General features: G+C 39.6%; 1 protein-coding gene across 2 annotated transcripts; it reads left to right on the plus strand.

The window, feature by feature from the left end:
• Positions 1-1,328: 1,328 nt before the first annotated feature.
• cdh10a (cadherin 10, type 2a (T2-cadherin)) lies at positions 1,329-22,227 on the plus strand. 2 transcript variants are annotated; one of them, XM_070928312.1, is made up of 11 exons: positions 1,329-1,538; positions 8,032-8,326; positions 10,459-10,578; positions 12,850-13,017; positions 13,188-13,369; positions 14,100-14,353; positions 15,354-15,490; positions 15,624-15,745; positions 16,722-16,830; positions 17,936-18,187; positions 21,737-22,227. In XM_070928312.1, exons 1-11 carry the CDS (start codon positions 1,329-1,331, stop codon positions 22,225-22,227), a joined length of 2,340 nt encoding a protein of 779 aa, XP_070784413.1. The 2 variants fall into 2 exon arrangements, with proteins under 2 accessions (XP_070784413.1, XP_070784414.1); XM_070928313.1 differs by having other exon boundaries at positions 1,428-1,538; positions 16,722-16,817; positions 17,845-18,187.
• Positions 22,228-26,696: the final 4,469 nt, after the last annotated feature.

Here is a 26,696-nt window from a genome sequence, read left to right on the forward strand (position 1 = left end):
AGATGAAAAAGACACCTTTTCTATCTTTAGAAAGACAATTCAAATCTACATATGGTGGGGCGGGTTGCTCTGTACTGTTGGCAGGACATAGACATAAAAACTGAGTTTCAGTAAAGCGTTTTACAGAAGTGTTTTGTCTCATGTCTTCTGCTCCTGTATTATGCTATTCAAACATACTCACCGACTGTGAAGCACTGTTTGCCTATCATCAGTAATGCAACTTATAATTAGTGCAGCTCACTCCCTTACAACTCAAATACAGGGAAAGAAGGAGACATGACAGGGAGTTGTAGCTGCAGTGATTAAACTTTATTTGGATTTGACATCCACTAAGTTGCTGAAGCACCATGATGATTGGAGTCTTTCGGAGACACATTTGCATTGTGGTGGTGTTTTATTACAGTCACCTCCTTACAAGTTTGTCTCATGACTCCTACTGCATTAGTTTTGCATACTTTCTTATTATTAGATTAAGAGCTGCAACGATTAGTCGATGAATCGATTAGTCGTTTGAAAGGAAATTAATTGCCAGCCATTTTGATAATCACTTAATCGTTTCAGTCATTCTTTCAAGCAAAAAACGTTAAAACGTCTTAATTGAGAGAATTTGCTGCTTTGTCATTTATGACAGTAAATGAAGAGTCTTTGGGTCTTAGACTGTTTGTCGGGACAAAAGAAGCAATTTCGAAGACATCACTTCGGGCTCTGGGAAGCATTTTCCACAATTTTGGGACATTTTACAATTAACGATTAATCGATAATGAAAATAATCGTTGCAGCCCTAATTCGATTATTTCAATTTTGTGAAAAAAAAAAAATATATACCCAAATAGTTCTCAAAATTGGGGTTGAATAGTTTTAGAATTGATTACTTTGTCAATTTGTATTATTCATTTCACAACTATTAAATGAAAATATATATTTTTTAGTTTACTGATCTTTACTGAATTATGACTTTAAAGCTCTCCTTCACTCACTCAATGCAGCTAGAATGGATTCCTATTTGCTGATTGCATAATTAGCTGCTGACCTGGAAAAGCGCACATTGAAAGCAAGACACAGCATACAGAAATGAGTTTTTGTGTACATAAGTGTTGCCCTTCTGTAGTCCGCGAGCTCGGATTTAAAGCCTATTGTAAAAGACATTCATAAGTGTCATGAAAGTGCTTCTTGACTGAAGTTTCCTCTTTTCACAGGGATCTAAAGGACATCAAAGAGAGGAATACAATGTCTGCTCTGATGACACTGCCTTCCAGTGTTCATCCTATCAGAAGCTTTTTACCATAATTCAGAAGTCATCCAGGACATTTCCCAGCTGATTGGATACCATGATAGCCAATCAGGTTCTGCTCCTCCTGATGCTCTCTATCCTGTGGCCCAGTACTGCCCTGCCTTTCACGCCTGGGAATATTGGGAATCTGTTTGGGATGCCAGAGAGTGATGGGAGGATTCTTCAGCGGTCCAAACGTGGATGGATGTGGAATCAATTCTTTCTGCTCGAGGAATACACAGGAAATGACCATCAATATGTCGGCAAGGTAATGTGTCCAAACACATTGTCTTCAGACTAATTATAGAAGGTTTAGCTTGTTGAAGTAGTGTTTGATGTAATTGGCTGAAGACGAATGGGCTGCCAGAAATCTGGCTGTTACAGGCACAGTTAACTGGAGCTATCAGATACACAGCAACTCCCTTTGCCTCGAGTCTTCCACGCTTCTTTTGAACAGCACATTTTAATCACATAGTTTGTTCAGTGAAAATCATACGTTAAATCAAAATGCCACTGATTTCGTGTCAGGCAAATGCCATCAATGTAATGAGAATATCTCATCTCATCATCAGTTAACCAAAAACAACAATTTGTGGCTTTTTTTAACAGTTAATAGTCATTTCCGTCAGACAAGCATCATAATCACTGCTCAGTAACACCAAGGGTACATGAGTCATGAGCCAATTGAGCTGAAACTTCCTGTTAGCATGCCCTATTCAGAACCAGGGCCACAAAACAAAGAAATGTGCGTGGCTATTTTGACACATGACAGACAAAAAGAAACACAAGTAAGTAAGTAAGTACACAGTGAAAACTATTGTACACAGTACACAGTAACTGAAATCAAACTCCACTTACTTTCACAAAGCGTTCCCGACTACAATGTGTTTCATACATGTATATTGAATGTATTTGTAGGAGCTCTTCTTTACTCTGTATAGAATTTGGGGATTTTAAAGACACAATGACAGATGGTATGGTGCAAATTCAACAATCGATATCAGGTCAAGGTGCAGAGAAGTCCGACTCAAAACAGGCATAAGACTCAAACCAGTCTCAGGTGTCAGAAAAGTGGTTTGAGACCATATCAAAAACTAGAGCTCTTGCAAGACACTTTTCTCCTAAGAATCCCAAAAAAGGGAAAGTTTCAGGACAGTATTCCTCCTCCCCACCCACCCAGATCAGAGAGGTTCTTGTCAGCTCACCCGTGCTAGCACTATAAAGACAGGTGTGATGGGGAACGCTACAGTTATCAACTCGAGGGAGGGAAATGAGGTGACTGTCGACAGCCAATTTTCTCAGAGGAAGCTGGCTTTCATCACACACCTCATTCTCCGGAGTAAACAAGTGTCTTGTGCAAGGTTGAGTAGGGGGATATGACAACTTCTTTTGCAGAAACCATCATCCTGATGTGGTGAAGAGAAAGGAACAGCAAAAATAAATGAAATAGGGAAAGAAGGAGAAGGAAGAAGAAAACATATCAGTCAAGAAGGCCAATGAAATTCACCTTGTTGTGTTATATGATGAAGCAGCAAAGCAAATGCTAACTATAAATGGGGCCATCCCTTGATATGTCAGTGACTGGTGCGATGTGGCTTTCTTCTCGACTCTTTGATGCTTTCTGGCACCCAACTTCTGTGGCATGACAGCAATCACATTCACCAGTTCCCCACTCTTCCTGTGTCCAATATCATTCACTATTAAACTGTCAGAAAAACATGAGGCTGTAATAAATTACCGAGGGAGGAAAATAGGGCAGCCACATACTGCCACTCTGCTTTACAGAAGAAGCTGTGGCGATCCGTATCACTAATTCCATCAGTTTAACTTTGGAGTTTTGGACGGAGAGACAGACTGTGATGGGGACAAGGACAGATATACAGAGAACAAGTTAAAGGAGAGATACATAGATAGATAGAAAACAAGCAGAGCTGCAACAAATAGTGGACTCATCTACAACTATTCTGATAATCACTTCATCGTTTCAGTCATTTTTCAAGCAAAAATGTCAAACATACTCAGGGTCCAGCTTCTCACTTGTGACAATTTTTGTTTTCATCGACTAAACGATCAATCAATCAATCATTTGAGAAAATAATTGGCGGATTAACAAGCTATATGATGGATGCATAGACAGATAGATACATAGATATTAGAGCTGCAACGATTAGTCGATTAATCCACAAATCAATCAACAGAAAACAATTCTGAAAACTGATTAATCATTTAGGTAATTTTTCAAGCAAACAGGCAAAACCTCCAGCTTTAAAAATCATATTAAGATATGCTGCTTGACTGATTGAGTATCTTTGGATTGTGAACTGTTGGTCAGAAAAAAAACAAGACAAAACGATTAATCGCCAAAATAATTGAAGATTAATCTATAATGAATATACTTGATAGATTGATAGATATAGTGATAGACAGGCAGACAGACCAATGGCTAGATTGAATGCTAGAAAAAGACAGATAAATACACAGAGAGACAGAAGAGCAGACAGACTAATAGATAGAAAGAGGGATAGAAAGACAGATTAAAAAAAGAAAGACGGGCAGAGAGACAAATTAATGAGAGAGGTAGAGAGGGACAGAGAGAAAGAGAGAAATAGATGGAGAACCAAGCCCCAATGCAAAAAGCACTCTCATGCCCAGCACAAAGCCATCAAAGCATTGATGGTCTTCCTCATAAAGACCATTTAATGGCCTTTGCAGTGCACTGTGGGAGACCTTGTTTATTTCACATTCAATCAAACCTCTCCAATCAACCCACACACACTCACTAGAGTCACTTGAGGTTGATTTCTAGATTACGGCAATCAAATGTGATGTAAAGAACAGTCACACTCTTGCATAGCTCGCTTCTTAACTGAAAAGGAAGCGGCACACGACCGCGACTGCAATATGTAATAAACGCAGCTTATATTGCTTATCAAGGTGTTCAAAAGACACTCTGCCTTGAAGCTTACATACTGAGTGGTGCTGACAGATACCTCAGAGAATGATAAGGAAAATCACTGCATAGTAAAAGTAAGGTTTTGAGCACTTACTCAGTAGCAATTGTCAATAAAAAAAAAATTAAAAATTAAAATAAACCCAGTGTGTTTTGTGATTGTAAATACACTATGCAGTGGCTGGGCATGTATCAAGCGTAAAACCCTCAAATCGCATTTTAACTGACTTTCACGGGGCCATTAATGAGTGTGAGCACTCACTGTGTGCAGCTGTGGTGCCCTACTTCTTAAGCAGGGCTGTGAAGTGTGAACACTTGCAATGCTGAGCAATACAACCACAAACTTTGGATTCTGGAGCATTTGAGTGGCGTGTTTGAAGTGAACAAAATCCTATTAAATTCCTGGCACATTGTATTGTCTTCTGCTTTGTAAAGAAATTGTGCTGGGCTAAATTAAAATATTCAAGGTAGCTCACTTTGTTGTGTTAATATATTTTTGCCAATAAGTATCCTTGAGGTTTTTGTAAGGCCTTGCTCGATACATTTCTGCATGGGTTGTGAGCTATGGCAAATACAAAGCATACCAGAGATACTGTAAGCTGTAACTTTAACCTGCATAACGTACATTATAGTACAGTGTTCCAATAGTAAAGAATTGCTGCCAATGTCTTAAGAGACAGAGGGAGAGAGTGAGGAAGAGTAATTATTCTGTATCCGTTCTGCACTCTATTTTGCTATCTCCTCTTTGCAGCACAGAGCAATGCTTACCAGAGACCTGACAAGAATTGCCAATGATTTTGCTGCTTTACTGACAATTCCTCAGTGTTTGTGCAAGGCGATTTAACTCATCAAGGCTCTCTTCTGTGCTTCTGTTGTAAGGCCTTGAAAAGGCTGTGTTTGTGCTGCAAGGCCTTGAAAGGAGAGCCACTAAATCCCTGCAAATATAATGTGGTAGTGCTAACATTTGATTTGTTAAAGCTGTGTGAAAACACTTTGTGCCACACTTTGTCAAGAGTATCAGTGCCATTTTTCTAGCTGTACTAGATGTAATAGGTTTACACCACATGTTAGACGGAGACTTTAGTGCACTTAGACATATAAAAACTCACTTCTGGTATATGTCAATAAAAAACAGCTTGGTTTCTACACTTTAAGTCACTACACTGTGTACAGTAAATCTATACTGTTTCTATGGGATATCCCTGTTGAAAAACCTTAAACCTCCATGTTGCTGGCACAGTGCCTCGCCAATTTACATGTACAGGAGCACTATTATATTCAGATGGCTTGTTATCTCATAATGACTCAGTACAACATTGCTTACTTCCTTATTTGCACAACCAATCAGTAAGAAATCTATATGACCATGGCGAGAAGATCTGTTTACCCATATGATTTGGAAGCTGACTTTATGTAGACATCCAATAATTAGCGAAAGTGCATGAGGTAAGGGCTTGCATGCTCCCACGTCCACTAAGGGAAATATGTAACATACACACCGCAAGGCTCTGCAAAGATTGTAAAATTCCTATTAAGCCGTAGACAGCTTGGCTGCATAGGGTACAGGATCCTTTGATGGCTCGCTGTTTGTTGTTTTTACTTCTCAGGTTGTTTTTTACAGGATTAACAACCAAGACTGGAAATATGGTAATAATCAGATGAAGACTCCTGTAGAATACAATCAAAAGATTTTGAAAAATGCAATTCATGTGGTCTGAGATTGTATTGGCTCAATTATCACACTGGAAGCATAGAAGTGCATTTGAATGGTAGCATTTCTGAATATCAGTAATGGAAAATGTTCTGATGTCGCAGTGTAGTTCAGCATTGTCTGGTGAGCATGTCCTAATGTCTCCACCTTTTCTCTAATGCGTATATACCACTCCATAGACAATGGCCTTAAAAGTAGAGAAAAGGTGACTGTGGCACTACTTTTTTTTTCCCCTGAGGGTAAATGCGCATAGCACAGATATGAAGCCCATTTGAATTCAAAAATTCATACAAACACTCTCCTGCTCGCCAAAATTAGCCTGTCATTCATAGTCAATAGCAGGAGCAGCCTTCGCATCTACAACACGTCATAAATCCTTGGTTCAATGGTCTACAGCTCAGGAGAGAATTCATATTCTCAAACAATGAATAGACTGTCCCAGAACGCAAATATATGTGAAAATTCAAGCTGAGTGATATTCCTCTTTAATAGACTTTGGATAATGGAGTTCATCTGCATGAAAATATTTTCAAACACAACGCCAAACACTGCACATATTGCTCATTTGAACTTGACAGCATGTTGTTTTCACATGCATCCCCATTTTTTAATTCTGCCAGAGAATAGCTAGCACTCTGGCAATACATTTCTGATTTCCATTCAAAGTTGTACTGTTGACATCACTCTTCCAACTGCGGGGAAAAAATAATTAGTTTCCTCACAGCATGCAGACATTAATATTAATAAGTTACTGACGTACATTCTGTGTCCCTAACTACATGTCATTTAAAATGTGAACCCATGAGATAGTGCTCTAAATATATCTGCTGACAGATCCAGTACAGTAATGAGCTTGAATCAAGTGTCTGTCACAGTATGCCACCATTACTCCTCCATGACACTTAGAGCGGCTTCAAGGTGATGGATAGGTCAGAGGTGACTAATTTTAGCAGTTGTTGCTGTAGGTCAGGTTTTCATCATTTTTCAAAGGCACAATTTGGAAGAAAAATCTAAGACTAATTTGATCTGAACTAATGGAGTATGTCACACTTGACACTGTGGGTGCCAAGGCGAGGTTCTGCTCTGAGACTGAAACAGATAGATTCCTCAGTGGGTTTGCACCATTATTCTAGTGTTCGCAAGACTGTCATAAAGTTTTTATACACCTAGACTATGGTGTAAATGTAGCTGAAGTCCCCTCGGCCAAACAGTATATTCAATGCATTCATTCCCAAGAAACTCATGCAGGATGTTCTGTTTATTTACTGTATGTTCGGTAAATTAACTTGAGAGTATAAAATACAATCATACATCTAGAGTGTCTATGAGGGCATGTATTGATACGTTTGGCACTTGGATAGGCCAGTCAAGTCAAGTCAATTATATTTTCATATCCCAAAATCACACATTTGACTTTTCTGGAACGCATACAACATCACTGGTCCTTAGAGCCACCGTTCCAGTAGGAGAAAAGAAACTTTAGCTGGAAATAAAATAGCAGAAAGAGCTAAACTGGTAAGAGATGAGTGAGGACAGCAGGGAGCTAAAAGTCCATAATGTTACCTGGTACTGGTGCCTGTAATAGTTTCAAATTGGTAAAAAGGAGAAGAGAAAGAGAGAGAATTGGCAACCAGGACATGAAGCTAAAATTGGAGATATGTGGAGAAAGCACATTTCTCTCAGTGATGCTAACAGACAGAAGACTCCTGGGAATAATCCTGAATTGGGAGACATAGGCCGGACATTGTGTGTTGACATGTTCAAATTTTCAGGCATTGTCAAAAATAGCACCTAGTATTGAAAACTGACTTCATGTTAGCAACACAGGAGGCAAGGATTTGTTATTGTGTGGAGAGGGCAATGGTCAGGACTTTTTTTATTCTTTTTTTTTTTTGTAGAATTTATCATTAAACAGCAATGTATTGTTGCCACTGGTTACACAAAATGGACACAGTTCATAGCTGTTTAAAGCACGTGCGTATTTTTGTTCGGCCTGAAGTGAACATGACAGAAGAGTGTGCAATGTCCTAAATTGGAAACTCGTGCAACATCCCGGGAACTCTTTTAGTACAAGTTTGACTCTGTGTCTCTGATTTTCAGCTGCACTCCAACATGGACAAAGGTGAAGGCAATGTGAAGTACGTTCTGACTGGAGACGGGGCAGGCACCCTGTTCCTGATTGATGAAAAGTCTGGGGACATTCACGCCACCAAGAGGCTGGACAGGGAAGAGAAGGCCATGTACACACTCCACGCAAAGGTGTTGGATAGAAACACCAATATGGAGCTGGAGCCGGACACCGAATTTAACATAAAGATTCACGACATCAACGACAATGCACCAAAGTTTGCAAAGGAAATCTACTTCGCCAGTGTCCCCGAAATGTCTGAAGTTGGTAAGCGGAAGTCAATCAACAAAAATGAATTGGCTACTATTTTGATAATCACAATTTTGATTAATCGTTTCAGATTTTTCAAGCAAAAATGTCCAACATCTGCTAGTTCAAGCTTCACAAGTGGGGTTATTTCATAGACAAAAGGATTACAGTTCATTGAGAAAATAATCAGAAGATAAATCTATAAGTTAAATAATCATTGGGTAAAGCAATACTATGTTTATTTATCAGAAATGTATGAAATTATGGAATTAATAGAATTTTGCAATAAACAGTTTTCAGGCAATGTAGAAAAACCAAAACACTGAGCGCTGCTGTTCATCAGTCAGCTGGACTGTATTTATTTCTTCAAAGTTATTTTCTGTTTTTATGATTGTTATTTGTCTGGTCTGGGCTCATTGGGCATTCATAACAAGTAATGCCATTTGCCATTTTTAATAGGCAATAGAAATATTGAAAGTTTAGATTGTCACACTCTTTCCAATTAAGGATTTGCTTCATTGCACTCCACTTCATTCCATTCAAGTAATATAAATAAGCCAATTGGAATGAATATAAACAAAGCTTGTGAAAATAATGCATGCAACTTGAAATCAATCCTCAATTATGCAACCACAAATTAATACACGGGAGCAATCAAGGGTAAATCCAAACCCAATTGTCTATTTGACAAATAACAATGCCCTATTTGGAGTACATAATGCACTGTTCTTTCTCAGCTGCATGGATTCAGGCAAAAGGTGGGTCAGGGTCACCACGACTCGTCTCCGGACTAATAAACTGCCTTATATGTTCAGACTGAACACACTGGATAATCAACCCAGCCAGCCATGAAAAATCAGCAGTTCCCTTTTATGCTATCAGTGCTGGGACTAAGTGGGACAGATGTTCAAGGGTTCATTAGTATGCACGGAGACAGTCAGACCCAAACAGGACACGGCAGAGGTCTCCTGAATGCCAAGGACAGTATTTGCAATGTGGCGCTATTGAAACGCTTGGGTGGATTATACAGGACTTAATATGGAAGTGACTCAATGACAATGGATATCTGAGAGGAACTGAGCGCTGCCTGAGCTTAAATATGTATTAATTCTACTATTTTTATTTATTTTGACACAAAAACCTCCACAATCAAGTGATATGTGCTTGAATATGCGGGTGTATAGAGTCCCTGTGGTTGGATTTTTTAGTGATATGATGGGTGTTGCTGTTTTATATTGCCAAATAACACTTTCAATACAGGTTTGCCGAGTCTAATCCCAGCTGGAAATACAAAAGGCAGCGTCCATGAGCACAGTGATTGTATTCCATCGTCATTGTAGAGGCTTGTCAGTATTTACCTCATGTTGCCTCTCTGACAACAGAGGTCAGAACAATGTGCATCAGTAATATGACCTTGCTAAACTGAAGGCAGGACTGGTTATATGAGTTTGAAAATTGATTCAGGTTTAATAAAAGCAACACCTCATGCTTTGATTTACTTTTTGAACAGAAGTCAAAGATATACACTTTCCAAAACTTAATTTAACATTGTCACATATAAAAGCAGTGGAAATGTTAAATTGAGATTCTTTGTTGTAAGTCTTTCATTACATGGTTGATGTTTAGAGCCTTTCAGCCTCAAGACTGCTGTGCAACAACAATTAGTGATATATTACATAAGGAGAGAGAAATCTCCACTTAAAGTCTTGATGATGTAGAACCTTTGGTCTCACTGACATTTAAGACATCCATCTACGAGGACACCAGAGTTTAATCAAAGCAATAATTTCACTGAGGTGCCAGAGGAGGCCCAGCTATAGTCTGTATCACTTTAGTTTCACAATTTAGCCAGCTGCAGCAACTAACTTGTTCTTTAAAAAGGGAAGAAATAACAGTTCCCGATTCATTTTGCTCAAGACATCACTAGCTAACTAATTAGATTTTTCCAGAGATCCGTTGTTTGACATGGAAATCAGATATTAGTCAGTATGACTCATTGCAATGTTGAAAAGTACTGTTAGGTTTACAGCAAATTATCTCCATATGAATGAATATGAAAGTAAATAAATATCAGGTACTTGATCATGTCTTGACTCAATACGTGCAGTATCACTACCTGGGCATTAAAACTGACTTTGTTCTTTTTGCAGGTACATCTGTTGCCACTATAACTGCCACTGATGCTGATGATCAAACGTATGGGAACAGTGCCAAGCTGGTATATAGCATTCTACAGGGACAACCGTATTTCTCTGTGGATTCTGAAAATGGTAAGCCAAACATGGGTGCAGTTTCGAATGTTAGGTCTGTGAACAGATCTGAAGAAGAGTTTCTGAGAATTAAAAAAGCAGTATAATGATTTTATCTGCTTGTCAGTGCTACTAAACCTATAAAACTAATTACAGCTGAAACTTCAAATTTTGTAAAATTTGTTTATTTCTAATGGTGTAAAAATATATCTTTCAAAGTAAAATATGAAGATGTGTACTGGGTTGCACCAGCTGTTCATAAATCCTTCACAAAGTTTGTGCATCATGTCTGTTCTTAGCAGCTATTAATTAGTTTCAGACTAACAAATTACTAAATTGGTTTTTACCAGTCAAACATGCGTGGATTGCTACTCCCGTCAAACTAACATTAAGAAATTACAGTCAAGATTAAAGTTGCAGTGTGTTGCTGCACTCAAGCTGTAACACTAACCACCAATAGCCTTGCAATTACTGTGATATACTCTCTAATATGACAATTATGCTTGTGGTTTCTGACAAGCGCCAAAAGAAAAAAAAACAAAAAACTTATACATGATGGATCCATGATATTATTATAAGTATTATGAAGGAAAATCAATTGCCGCTCAACTCCAAGACTAATAACAGCATCTCCAACAGAAGGAAGTTTGAGAGATGGCAAGAGATAACTACAGCCAAAAGGTAATTCAAGTTAGAGTGTGACAGGTGAAGAGGAAATGGAGTAACCTAAAAAGCCAGGCAACAGAGGACTTCCTGAGGTCAAAACATTTTCAAACTCAAGGTGGTCCCATGCCAGAGGTGAGACCGTATTCAGCACTGGCCCTCGATATAAGTGGGAAGGTTTCACCTGGCGTTAAAGGTATCGACTTCAGTGTGAAAAGACTAGTCAACACGCTCTGAAGACCATCAGACTGCCAACTGTCAGACACCCAGCCCTCCAGCCAGTCATACTGTGTCAGAGAGCCCATCAATCAGTCATCCAATCAGATGAATAGTCAAGATACCAGCCCGCAAGATGGGTCAGCAGGCTTATACAAGCACCTCCATAGACCTCTCTCCTTGTGACCCGTCAGCTGCTCCTCAGTCAGTCAGACGTCCTGTGAAAGAGAGGAGCCTTAATGGAGGACACTGAGACCCTGAGGTGCAAGCTTTACAAGACAGAGCCACACAAAGTCGAAGAGAGACTCTGAACCTGCAGGCTGAGAAAGAAAGAAAAAAAAAATAGCTTGAAAATTAAACCCAACCTCAAGATCATGAAGTTACAAAACTAACTGAAGACATTTGGCCATATATTTAACACAAGTGAACCACATTGAAAATATATTACAACATACTTTTGTTTACACAATGTTTACTGTATAGTAAATGCTATAACTTTACTCTTACTCGTCTGTCTGATTTATTACAGCTTTAGGCAAAATGTGTGCTTGGACAGTTGCTCCCTCCACATCCCTTCTATGGACTGTCTCATCCTTGTCTCTGCTCTCTTTAGTAGCTGGCTCCTCAAGGGGAACTTTCCATAACTTAGCTGCATTGTGAAGAACACATGCTGCCTCGTCAGGATCCATTGCAATGCCTACATAACTCCTTTCCCCTGAACAAATAATAGGTTTTATAAAAGGCTACGTTAGAGTAATGACCACATTTGGTTCACAAAAGACATGAAATAAAGTTGAGCGTTGCTACAAATGTTAATATCTGCTGAACTGCTGAACAAACAGCTGGTGCATCTTATTTCTTGTCGAGAAGACTGTGGTGCTTGTAGTAATTTCAACATTTTTTTTCAACTCATATAAGAAACCAGCCATCAATTAATCATTTGCTTTATATCATAAAAGCCATTAAGCCATTATTCACATTAGATTGAGGTAATATCTGACATCTTGGGAAGTGTCTGGTGATGAGATGATCAATGATAGCTGTGACACTGTTAGCTAGAATAAGGAAACATATCAACTTTTAACCACCAAGGATGTCAAAGTCCTGCAGTTTCTACGGCCATCCACCCCAACCACCTACTACGACTCGCACGAGCTCCGTGAATGTACCACTTCTAGAAAAACGTTGCCAGGGAACATAACCCAGGCAGCAATTACACTTCCCTTCAAAATGTAATTGGCAAACCAAATTAGTAGTATATAAATGCAATTTTCTAGGAGACATGGTTGAGCACAGAGATGGAATTGATCTTAATCGTATCTCATTTTCAGTAAGGCAGCAAATCAATTTCCCAAAGTGAAGTTTTCCTTTAAATTGCCAAAAATGGTAGAAATAATGGAATTTCTTTTCCAGGCACCATCAAGACAGCCCTGCCTGGCATGGACAGAGAAGTCAAGGAAAACTACCAGGTTGTGATCCAGGCTAAAGACATGGCCGGACAGATGGGCGGTCTTTCAGGAACCACTACAGTCAGCATCACCCTCTCTGATGTGAACGACAGTCCGCCACGCTTTGCTAACCGTAAGAGGCCATTTTTCCTTGCTCTGTATTGATTTTTAAACATGAGTGAACTTCTGTCACAAATCTCTGAAGTAAAGACAAATCTATTTCATGTACTACAGACACGAACACACAAACACACACACTAACAGAGTCTGTAATGGATTTGTTTCATTCATCGTTATGTATAGATTCCTTTCGTGTGACTGCTGTGGAGTCTACGGAGATTGGAGGCGCTATCGGCCGTATTAAGGCTGATGATCCAGATGTTGGGCGTAATGCTGAGATGGAGTACAGTATCGTCGGTGGTCATGACATATTCAACATCATCACTGACCAAACCACACAGGAGGGAGTCATCATAATCAAAAATGTAACTTATTTTTGCTCCTCTTGCTTTGTAGCACCAGCATCAAACACAGCCACTGTTAGCAGCCATGTGACTATTACTTGATTGATAATGGTTGTGCAATCAGAGAAAAAACTTAAAGAAATGCCAAAAGGATAAATTTAAAAGTTAAGACAATATTACGATTTGCAGCCAGTCCAATATTAAAAGACGCTTTTTTTTTAGTAAACATGCTAATTTTTGAGTGAAATCCCAACGAATGCCCATATTTTACAAACCTGCTATCATTATTTCTTTGAAAGGTAGTTAAATGTTTTAACCTTTAGGAGTTCCTCTTGACTCTTCAAGTTTTAGTGTACGTTTTAATTTAAATTGAAGCCGTCTTTTTATCTCGCCTTAATATGTACTTTTAACTTCAATGGGAAGACAGAATTGTACCGTTTCAGATTAGAAAAAGTCCCCTGATAACGTGTATTCATGTAAGAGAGAAATATGAGCTGTAGTGTAAAATCAGATACCCTAAGCCTGTGAAATGAATAATATAAAACAGTCTTTTGCTAGAAACTCCTTTTAGTTTCCCCCTAAGATCTCCCAGATCAGTATTCCTCACTTGGATTTGTAACTTTGAATTTAGAGTTTGAATAAGATAAAGGCAGACAAATGAAATGCAATGAATTGCCTATCAGAATCCTGGAGGCAGACTGTTTTTATAGAAAAGTCTACAGCTTGACTTCTGATGCTCTTTTATCTCCAGGCACTGGATTACGAAAGTAAGAGGGACTATGAGTTCAGAGTGGAGGTGAAAAACACCTACTTAGACGCAAGGTTCATCCACGGTTTGCAATTCAAAGACTACGCTACGGTCAAGGTAACAGTAGAGGATGTGGATGAGCCTCCCGTTTTCACCAGGAACCCTTACATCATCGAGGTGCATGAGGACACGGCTGCTGGCAGCTTCGTCGGCGTGGTGTCGGCCAGGGACCCTGATGCTGACAACAAGCCAGTCAAGTATGCTACAAGAGACAGCGAGAAGTGTTTAAACCTTAAAGAGTGCCAGACTGTACGAGCCACATGCCAAATCACATCCCTGCCTTTTCACAACAAATTCATTCTCCTTGGGAATTAAGCGCTCACAATTTAGTAAACTTAGAAATTAATCAATCACCGGTTAAGCAAACATTTCCTCACCAACCAAGTAGATATAATGCTTTATTGTGGTAACTTGATTGTTTCAAAACTCATTGTTCCAGCTTTAATTATTCTAGTATAAAATCAATACGACAACAAGCAACACATGGTAGAAATACAGATCTCTTCATATCAGCTTTTTAGCAGGGGGATGAAAATGTGCCCACTTGGCTAAATCTAATCCATCAGCCTAACCATGTGTCAGTGTGGGTGGAGGGGGGAAGAAAAGGATATTATTCATGGTTCCCTCCTGGTCATTTCCCAGTGGAAGATGGCGGCGGCCCTGTGAAGTGAATACAGACACTGTTTATTTCCCAGAATTATGTAAGCCCTCTGTGGCAATGCACAAAGTCAAAGTGAAAGAGCCTAATTTGCTGTATCGATTCACACAGCTTAGTGCCGCCATTCCACACATATGGCGCCTGCCCGTCTCTGACACAGAGATATGACACTCTTGGCGCATGCCACATGGCGTATTGTGTTGCATATTCAAATTTCAGTGGGATATGAAAGTTGACGATGACAAATGAGCAGGCACGAGGAAAGATGCATCATCTTGTGACAATGGAGAGCACGGAATATATTTTCTATTGGAAACAATGAGTGATGTACTGCGTAAAAGTAGTACTTCCGTGTGGTCATCTTGTGAAGACAGATCTGTGCAAGCAGAAAGGATCATAACTGCACTTTGTTTGATTAGCAATATTACAAGTATGCAAATGTCGTAGAGAGTGACAGGTAATACATAACATGTTCTCAGTTCAAGGAACGTCATTTTCATTGGTATTAATAATAACACGCTTCCCTGTTACTCTTTCAGATACTCCATCGATCGGCATACAGATCTAGAGAGGCTGTTCAACATTGACTCTGTGAATGGCACCATCACAACACTGAAAGCGCTGGACAGAGAAATGTCCAAATGGCACAACATCTCCGTGGTGGCCACTGAAATAAGTAATTGTTGATTCAATTTCTAAAATAGTTTTCTATTTTATGTTGAAATTCATAATCCATGACCTTGGTGATTTTTATATTTTGAATTCTTCAAAAACGTGATTACGTTATTTTTGTTATCTATTTCTTTTAGATAACCCGCGTCAGACGACTCGAGTGCCTGTGTTCATCAAGGTGTTGGATGTCAATGACAACGCCCCTGAGTTTGCAATGTCTTATGACACATTTGTCTGTGAGAACGTCAAAGCAGGACAGGTGATTAAAAGTTGTGATATTATATATGAAATATTGAAAGAAGCATGTGTTTGGCTGATGTTATCATTTTAGTATAGGTTCAGGTTTACTTAGGTGACTTTTTTAAATGTACTCTTAATGTTACTGAATTATCAAGTCATTGCAGTGTGACTGTGGTTCTATAGACAGACAATATGCAATGACACAGTGATACATCTGCAAAGTGGTGTTGCATCTATCAATGCCCACCATGCAAAGCAAAGTTAAGAGCGTACACAGTGAACACACAGGGTGTGGCCGCTGACTTTTGGTAACTTTTGATAATTCCACGGGTTAGATTACAGTCCAGAGGGGATCGGTCATAACAGTATGTTTTAAGAGGAAATTGATATATGTGTGCCACCTTTATTTAAATGAACTTGGAAGCAGGTAACACGTGTGGTTATTGTGAGGCTGTGGTTTCCTGCGTAAGGAAACATTTTTCAGTGCTATTGGGCAAAGAGCAAAAAAGAGACGTTGGCAGTGAACAGGGACAGTTTAGCTAAGGGAGTAGTCATCTACCAATCACCTCCTGACATTTAAAGAGGAAGTGTCTGTATCCATGGTGCGCATTGACAGATCTGTGTTGGGGGACAATCACTCACACAACAGCCACACGCGTTTATAGGTTTGGAATTTCGAGAGACAGCAAATCACTTAATTATCCAAACACTCCTGACTAATTGCAGATTAGTCTGCTACGTATCTGAGTGGCCTCAGTTTGTTCTCAGTGAATGTTAATTTTTCACAACAGTGGGCTTCCGAGGTGCAGTCTTGCTTTGCAAGGCAATAAATTATAATGCATAAAAATGTAAACTATTTGAATGAGATAAAAAATAGTAGCGGAAACTGCTTTGCTTTGAGTCATGTGCTAAAGATTAGAGGATTTTAGATTTCCCTACTAAGAAGAATTATACGTTTTCATGTCTTTTCTCATACGTTGTTCTGTTCTTCGCAGCTGATTCAGACAATCAGTGCTGTTGACACAGACGAACCTCTTGTTGGACACAAGTTTGTCTTCAGTATAAGTGCCACCAACCCAAACTTCACAATTGTTGACAGGGAAGGTAAGATATGCATTATTGTATTTTTTACTGGAAAACAAACAAACAAACAAACACATTGATTGTTTCTGTTTTTGTAAAACCTTCAAGTTGTAAGTCTGAAGATTTCTGTCTGTTGATTCAGTGAATGAGGAAATGGGGTTTGACATGATTAAAAACCTCATTCATAAATCATGAATTGAAACAAAATATATAAAATATATTTGACAAGAAAAATTATACATTCCCATTGTGCCATTGTGGCCTTTTGACTGACTTCTTGAAAAGCTTTCAATGTGTAGAGTTGTTTGGCAAAATTTCAACTACAGATGAGCCATTGTGGAAGGCAGACATCAGGCAGTCGTCTCACATCTACCCTGCGTTGTGTTAAAGACACATTTTGGTATCAGCTATATTTAGTTTAGCACTGCAAACAAAATAGTGTAGACATCTAACACATTTTGGTTTCTCTGTCATACAATGAAAATATCTGTTATCGAAAATAGAGGTAATGCTCACACTGTTCAAACAGCCCTTCTGAGTGAGACACACATGCAGCGGTAATTCAGCAAGTTTGCAGTTACAAGTTGGGCAATGTTAAATCCTGGATCTGTGTATTTTCTGTCTATATAGTATAACTGCTTCAGCATGCCTAGTCCTAGTTTTAGCATTGATTCAGAGTAAATAGTCACTAAAGCTCTCAGCTACTGGGATGCACTGCAGCAGGCAAAATGAAAAGACTGCCGCAGAGAGTGGAATTTTAACAGCCAAAGCGGACTTTAATTAGTTTTGCAAGACAGTGTGGCCATGCGTAGCCACCATGCTTTTGTCCTTTTAGAATGAAGACTATTATATGATTACTAATTAAGTTGTGTTTGAATATATTTTTTAAAGAATATGGTTTTGAGCAAATAACACAGGTAGTTATTAACATGCTTAGTGTTTGTTTTAATTTCTAATTAGACATCTTTACCCACGTTGCAAGTAGTTCTCAATGGCCCTGCAAAGTTACTAGGGCCTGTCCGTCACAGCATACAGAGAAGAAGAAATAAAAATTGCAGTTCTTTTCTCAAAGATCAAGTAAAACATCTCATCACTGACAAGCTTCGCCCTTTGCATCTTTCCACAGATAACACTGCCAATATCCTGACACGGAGGGGAGGTTTCAGCCGCCGTGAGATGAGCATGTACTTCCTGCCCGTAGTGATCTCAGACAATGACTACCCCATCCAGAGCAGCACCAGTACGCTGATAGTGCGCGTGTGTGCTTGTGACAGCCGTGGAAACATGCAGTCATGTAACCCCGAGGTCCTGCCCTTCTCAGATGGTCTCACAACTGGAGCTCTGGTGGCCATACTGCTCTGTGTCATCATTCTCCTCAGTAAGTCCCCTCATGTAAGCATGTGTATGTCCGTGTGTGTGTGGCCATGTCTATTTGAACCCTCTTGTCATTCTTGTGATGTTTGTTTCTCTGTTCAAGCAACGGTTCAATCGCTGCTTATACTAACGACTCAGTTCTTCTATTCAAGTTGACTCAATTTTATTTATTTCACCCCCCCACAGTTACTGTTGCTATGCATGTTAAGTTTTTCATTCCAGCATAGCACATATGGCGTTTATGGCGATAACAGTAGCAGATTTTTACATGTGTAGTTATTTTTGGAACAATGGCTCTATGATTTCACACAGAAGTTAACAAAAGCAGCCATCTCATTTATAGCCGGCGACTGTGGATTTTGCTGACTGAAATGACAACTATCGCTGTATCAGCTGTACTTAGCTGGCTAATTAACGTTGGCTCCCTAATTTGGTTGAAAACTCCATCTCCAGCTGACTTTTTAATGTTTTCAGCTGACTCTTTTTAAAAGGAGCACCCTGTAAAGGGGTCCTGAGCATCCACGACTGAGCTAAAGCTACATGTCCCAGGCCAAAAACATCAGCATCCTCACCAGCTGACCCATGTAGCAGACATGCAAATGAGGAGAGGCCTTGTTCTTGTATGGTAGGGTATAACAACATTACAAATAAAAACTCGATTAACAGTTGCCTATAACTACTGTGTGCTAGTCCTTAACAGACTTGTTGTAATGCAATGTTGCGAGCTGATTTGCAGTTTACAAAAGACCCTGTTTATTCCATTCCTTAAACTTTTACGCTTGTGTTTTTGGAAAGGTGATAAAAGACATCCTCAAAACTCTTGAGATACCAGATATCGCACTGACCGGAGCCCAATGCACACCGCCTCTCTGCATGTGGAGGAATCCAAAGCTTCACAGGCCTGCCATAGCTTCGGAGGTTAAGCCATAATTGGAGAATCACTGCTCGGGGATGGGGTTTAGAGAACGGTCATTTCTATAAATTCCAAAGATGTTGCCGCTTCCCGCAATGTCAAACACGTCACTTTCTTTGTGAGAGAGAATTTCTCTAAACACTTTTACCTGACCTTTTAAGTCACATAAACGTTGGTGGCATGTAAACACTACAGAAGCATATATCTGTCCAATCCACGGCGGCCTCCATTGCTACCAAGGCTGTGCTGAGAACCAGCTGTCCTTTTAGCATTACAGCTCCTTTGCTCTTGGTAGGACAGGAGCTCGCCAATCTGAATGACCTTGCTGCAGCATACAGTGGTTTTCAAGCAAGTGGATTTGTTTTCTTTTTTAAGCTGCTGTTTTTTGGGAATATTCGTTGTACAAAAACATCGTAAAAAAAACATGCAAAATTAGCACATCAGGCAGGCCTTACTTTCATATGCCCCGTGCTGCAGCCAATTCAGACTGCTGAAGTCAATAACATGGCCCAGAGTAAGTTTCTTGCTCAAGCCCATGCTGCTGAGTGCCCACGTAGAGGGGGAAAATAGTGAATATCTCTGCTATTACAAGGTCTATCATTACAAACAGGACATTGATTGAAAGCTTGAATTCCCAACTCCCTGCAATCAATAAAATGTTACTGAAAATATGCATTCGGCCGGCAGTCCCCACTCTGTCTGGCAGCAGCTTAGCATCTTATTAAAACCATGAATGTGACATTAAATACCTTCAATTGTTGATTCACGGAGATGTTGCCCTTAAACGGTGCTATCTTAGAGAGAAATAATGCACTGAAATGATTCAGTCTACTTCACAGTGAATGTCTGTGCAGTAAATGCTTGATAAAAAAGCTAATCCATGACTATCACAAGACCTCATACCTAAATGGCAAAATAAGTCATTTGTCAGCGCCTTCCAAAATGGCCCATGTTGTCATTAGAAAAATGACTCATTTGAGCACTCAATGGCATTTGAACCAACAACAGATGCTGTCGGTATGTCAACCCATCATCTAAAAACTTCTGTCATAGTGCTACAGGAGGAGTTGTTAGGTTCCTTTTAACATGTAAATCACTAGTAATTAAAGCAGGTCCAATAATTGACATGTTACTTTGCATATTCGGTTATGTATGGCAGTTCTCCCTCAGAAAATAGTACTGTGCTTCTAAGCTCCATTCATTAGCAAATAAATCCACTGAACAAAATGGTCTGTGTATTTCCCTGGTAAAGTAGGTCACATGTTACTTTCTGACATCCTAAAGCACCACTTCAGCCCTCCTTGTGATCTAATGCAATATGCAACAGCATACAGGGCACAACAGCAACAGTGCCTATCGTTTTACCCAGGAAAAAGCAGAAATGCGCAGTGCTTATGGTCAAGGGCGTATCAATAAGTAATGGGTTTCAACTGTCATTGAACCTCACCTTGCTTGGCCAAGCATAGTGTTTGATAGGAGCATTTTTGACAAACGAGACACTGTGGGTGTAGAATTCCTTGCATACTGTTGAGGGAAATGCGATTAAAAATTTAAACATAACTGTCCTCACAGATGCGTGCATCCACGTGTGTGTTTACTGCCCTGTATATGAGCCTCTAACCCTCTCCATGTGTTGAATTTGAACCCCCTTCCTTCTGTCACGATCTCTTATTTTGGAGTTTGGTGTGCTATTTGATCTGCACGCTGACTAGACTAGTGATACGAGCAAATTAGTATTGACCAGCTTTCCTTCCATCTGCTTGTTTTAAGTCCAAATTTTAAATTCTGTGTCGGATGGTGGGCAGATCTTCTCGCACATATCGAGTGCACTGAAGGTTAAACTCCACGCTCTCCTCTTGAGCAAAATATCATGACATCTGCTCATTATCTGACGCCTTTCGCGCTTGAACCCCCCCTGACAGACTGTCTCATTCACCTCTGCTTGACTCCGACAGGAAGGCGCTGAGCTGGAACGGCTCTCCCTATCTGGTCCTCCTCATTGCAGCCCTCTGCGCTGTCTAAAAACGTGGCACTGGTCAGTCACAAATGCTCATAAAGAACCATATAAACAGCCACCCACACCCCCATCCAACCTGTGTTGAAGGCATTGTAATTAACACCCAGGTGGGAGGCAAGTAGACAACTACACTACCTGCTGGTAGGACAAAAAAGGAGAAGGAGCCCAGGTGAAGCCGGGTTTGTGCTTGTGCTAAATGAAAGATCGCTTCCTCTTTTTCTGAAGAAATGAACTTGCTGCCATACAGTGTCACTCTCTGGAAACATGCTCACTCTGCAATCTCTGATTGTCTTTTACTGCTGAAAAATAATGAAGGACATGAGATATGAGGCAGTGTGATGGAGAGAGAGAGAGAGAGAAAAAAAAAAGGATTCTCCAACCACCTTGCATTTTATACAGTGAATGTGCCGTTCAAGGGAAAAGAAAAGAAAAAGCTTTTTCACTGAATCTTTAACAATAGGAGGTGAATGCCTGAGGCAATGTTGGGGATTTATCACTGGTAGCAAATGTGTCTCCCCTCTGCGCTTTTGCTCCCCTGTGCTCTTTAATGCATGACACATGTTGGGAGGCACACATCTTATGCTGAGCTTTCTCTCTCTGTATTTCCCACTGTTTTTGTGTAGTGATCGTGGTGCTGTTTGCTGCCCTGAGGAGACAGAGGAAGAAGGAGCCTCTGATCATCTCCAAAGAGGATGTCAGAGACAACGTTGTCAGCTACAACGATGAAGGGGGTGGAGAGGAGGACACTCAGGCCTTTGATATTGGCACGCTGCGCAACCCAGAGGTGATGGATGCTAACAAGCTACGCAGGGACATCATACCCGAAATGCTGTTTCCCTTTCGGAGGACATCACCTATAAAGGATAACACGGATGTCAGAGACTTCATTAATGGGAGGCTTCAGGAGAACGATACAGATCCCACAGCGCCCCCGTATGACTCCCTGGCCACGTATGCTTATGAGGGCAGTGGGTCACTGGCAGAATCCCTCAGTTCACTGGAGTCTGCTGCCACTGAGGGGGACCACGATTATGATTATCTCAGCAACTGGGGACCACAATTCAAAAAGTTGGCAGAGATGTACATAGGGAAGAGTCCTGACAGAGAGACCTAGACAGAGCCATGACAGTTTCTCTTTTTTCCAAGCCCATTTTTTTTCTGTCTGTTTATCTAGCTAGCTAGCCAGACAGCCATTTGTCTAGTTAGTTAGCTGGCCATCTAGTTGTCTGTTTGTCTACCTATCTATCAAGCTATCTATCTGTTTATCTGTCTAGTTTGCTAGCTAGCTCGCTAGTTAACTAGTAGTCTATTTGATTCTCATACATGTGCGCACGCTCACACATGCACAGACACACACACACACACACACAAATATTCCGGCAATCCACTTGTGGATGCTGAAATGGAAATTAAGACTTGAACTGAGTTAAATTTTCTCATTAATGGAGATTCAGTATAATAAGTTTTACTGTTTTTGGTCATAATCAGTAAAGATGCCTTTGAATTTTAGGATTTTTTGTGAACAATGGTGTGGACAATGTGTTTTGTAATTGACCTGAGAGATAGTAGTATTGTATACTATCAATGTTTAATGGCACTGGACTGGGTGTGGGTGGGGTAGGGAAGGAGTCAAGTGGTTTTTCCAGCCACCTCCATTAAATACTGTAAATGTACAAAGTGTTTTTAATGATGGACATCCTATATACTATTTGCTATCTTTGTTTGACAAGCAATGTTCATGTGAGTGGTTGGTGCAGTTTATTTGTCAAACTGTGAATTCATTTCATCATATAGGTGTAATATGTAATGGAAAGTGTATGTTGTAGGAAAACTGTCATACATTGAATTCACGCTGTTTGAATGCTGAGTCATATTGTTTTATATTTATATTTTTATACTTATATTCTTAATAAAATGATGTAAAACAGCTTTATTTTCAGTCCATTTGCTTTTGTGGTTACTGAGGGGGTGTTGCTGGAGGTCCTTACAGATTTAGTAAGAATATGAGGCCAAAGTCAGTGTACTTGGTGAGGATCTCATAACAGCATTTTATTTCAGTTGTTTATTCTTTTGTGTTGGTCAGCATTGTTACAATTGGATTTTTCAAAATAAAACAAGACAGAGGGATAACCAAAGCCAAAGAAAGAGAGTCCTCTTTCTGTCTTCTTACATATCTAGTTCATTTTCAAAATTGCAATAATTAACCTTCCTTCCAAGACCACATAACTAAATTTGAAAATCTAGCTGTCTTGTTAGCGTAACCATGTTGGTCCTGAATTTGACAAACTGCCTGAATTCAGCAAAGATGTAAGAGGTGCTGACTTGGGTTTTTACAGACGAATATCGCGTACAGAGGTGGAGTGCAGCGAGTAATTTATGTGATACTACAAAGCTATGTATACTTGTGGGTAGTTGTACTATATATGCAGATTCAGATGAATCTAATCTACATTTCTAACGTCATTTAAGGCTCAGGACATTGTTGATTTGTCCTCTACATCTCATCTTGACCTTAATGACATGAAGAAGAAAATGTTTTTTGATTTGGTTTTAGTTTTGGATTTTGAGTCTTTAAAAACTGACTTTAAAGAAAAAGGGTTGCTTGTTTTATGTTGTTTGCTATACCTATCTAGACACTACGGACAAGAGAGTTATTTTGTGGTTGTATAAAACACCTTACCTAATATTCATATTTAGAAAATGTTTTTTCCCCCAACTTACAGTATTGCAAACTCCATGTGGTTAATTACACACTCATCTACAAATGTTCTGTTATTCAACACAGTACTTGCTGATTAGTGGGCAGCTGTGGAGATGACAATACCTCAAATCAATGCCCTTCTCACGTCGCTTCACTCGGTTTTCCTATATTAACAGCTGCCAGCTCACCGTTGCAGTGCTACACATGTAGCTGCTGTCCTATTTTTTGACGTCTGAATCCTGAAGTACTTCCAACATGCGTACCATACCCAGAGGAATTACCCAGAAGTTAAATTGCTGTTCTGTTGTTAAATGTAATGATGTTATTTACTGAGTCCATGAAAGCTTTTAGTTTAGCTGTATGAATTTGCATTGTACCATGATAGCAATCCTTAGAAATGAGGATTTCAGGGCTCGCTTTACAAAACAGCTAACAGCAGTTCCATTGCTGAATAAAGAAGAACTACGACTTTGGCTGAAACCACAACATTAAAAAACTTTGTTAACCACGAGACAAAGTTTTAGTTTTAAGTCTAACTTTTCCTGTAGTCATCCATCATTGTTAAAAAGAAAGAAACACTGAATCTCAAAGTTGAATCAGAACTCCATAGAATACTATTGGTAGAGTTAAGTGGTGAGTAGGTGCGCCCGTACAATCTAATGTAAGCCACTCCAATAGCCAAGCAATCAATCCCATCTCTGGGAAGCTTTTAATGTCCAGCCATCACAGAGAGCTTCTGACCGAACCCTGTTTGTTATTGTTTGTGTTGGACTGGACTACAATACATAAATAGCTGTTTCTCTATTGCACTCTCTATTAGAATCGCTTCTCTAAATAATGCGATCCAATACAACAACATTCACCACATTTAAAGATTCACAGAGATTTTTTTTAAATGTCTTTTTCAGGGATGACTTGCATTATTTTGTACAGTGTTGAAAAACCTCCATTATTGTATTAAATTAAATGTACATTACAAGACGAGCGCCAACAGGAGGGAGCAGTGGCCGTGCTTCCTTTCATGATAGTGATTATCCTGAAAGCGAGAGCCAGCAGGACAGACTGGACCTAATTCTGCAAAACCTCACGAGTCTCTTGAGGTCAAGCCGTGTCCACACTTCAGCATACCTACAGATTTTTCATGTCACACAATTATTATTGACTATCCTGCTTTCTGTCACCTGCCACAGCTTGCAGACTCCACAGAGCATACCTGCTGAACACAGGTGAGATTATTGTGTTTCCCATATTGATCATCTTTCAGCCACTAATGATGATGTAAGTAACATTATCAAAATACACACACAGTGTAACAGTTAGGTAGAGAATAACCCTGATACAGGATGTTCTGGGAGTCTTATGTAATAAAAGTGGTTTAATAAAGAGCAGGCTCTCCCAGTAAGTCAGTTAATGTTGTCTTTTGTTTCTCCCACATTTGGTCTATTGTTGAGCACCCAGTTGGCTAGTGAAGTAGCAACAACACACTCTATCTATAAATGTATAATTAAAACTTGTGTCAGGAGTTTGTTGATGTTGTTTTTCATTTAAATCTGGCAACAAAATGTAGCTGCAGATACATATTTTTGTTTATTGTGAATATAGTAGAGGCGTAAATTAACTAATCGATATTTCCACAATTGTACAAAATCCTGGAGATTATGTTTAATAGTCTTGCACTAGAACAAATCAGTTAAGACTGAATATGCTTATGTGGAGTTTGACCCGTGAAGAGGCATGTTTGAAAAGTGCAAGAGTCATAGATGTTAAAAATGTATTAATGAATATGAAACACTACTGTGAAATGATTTTGCTTGTCATAAAATAATTTGGTTTTATTTCCAGTGGGATGAATCAAAGGAAATGTTCTGAATTTGACCTGCTATTCAGGGACACACGTGCCCAGTGAGAAGCAATTATTATTCCATCATTTCATTAATGGTGTATCCCCATTATGTTTCATGTCTTGCCATTAATTTGACCACAGTGACCTGTGTTGAGCCTGGAACATAGAGAGAAGGCTTCTGTTCTCTTTAGGGTCTCTATTGGCTTTCTAGGCAGAAAGAGAGAATTTTCTCTGCTGATCCTACTCGCATGCGACTGCATGATTAGAGCTTAAGTGGAACATTTCCCGTTTGATGTAAGAAAGGCATTTGCATGTCACATGGAATAATACATGACAGATAACTCCTGATGGTAAACCAACTTTTGGCTACTGCAGCTTTATTAGTTCAAGTGAGAGATAAAAAAGAAGACGACTTGCTGATGTTTCTCTCTGATGGACAAGCTGCAGGATGTGACTGCAGCCACAAATACAGGTTGTACATTGTTTCTGTTATTTCTATTGACTTCTGCTGTTGTTTTTTAGATTGTCCGTGTCTTGGAAGTGATATCAGCATCTCACAGAAAATGCTTTTCCTAATGCAAAGTGGATACATCCATGAGAGGCAGGTGTGCTCCAACTTGTAAAAGCTCTATCCCAGCTTGTTTGTGCACAGCTGCTCTAAGGTTATCACAGACAGACAGACAGACACACAGACAGACAGACTACAGACGGCAGGTTGAGGCCTTAACTTCACAACTTTAATTTTTAGGATGTTTTTGTGCCCCCCGCTAGGCTCATAAGAAAAAGGCCTCATGTCAGGATTCATAATGCATAATGTTTTACATGGGTCTATTGTGGGGGGAAAAGACTAAAAGATGCAAAGTACTGCAATCAATAATGCAGGTGAGATATTGGTATGCAGACAAGATGTGACAGCACTGGCGGGCCACCTGAGGCTTTTTTTCTTGTCCTGTGCCTGGACTATTTAAAATAGTCCCTTCTATTTCCATAAAACAAGTTACAAGCAGATACCCAAGATACCCAATTTCTAACATGGCCT

Source organism: Enoplosus armatus, chromosome 21, assembly GCF_043641665.1.
Source record: "Enoplosus armatus isolate fEnoArm2 chromosome 21, fEnoArm2.hap1, whole genome shotgun sequence".
NCBI classification, from domain to species: domain Eukaryota; kingdom Metazoa; phylum Chordata; class Actinopteri; order Centrarchiformes; family Enoplosidae; genus Enoplosus; species Enoplosus armatus.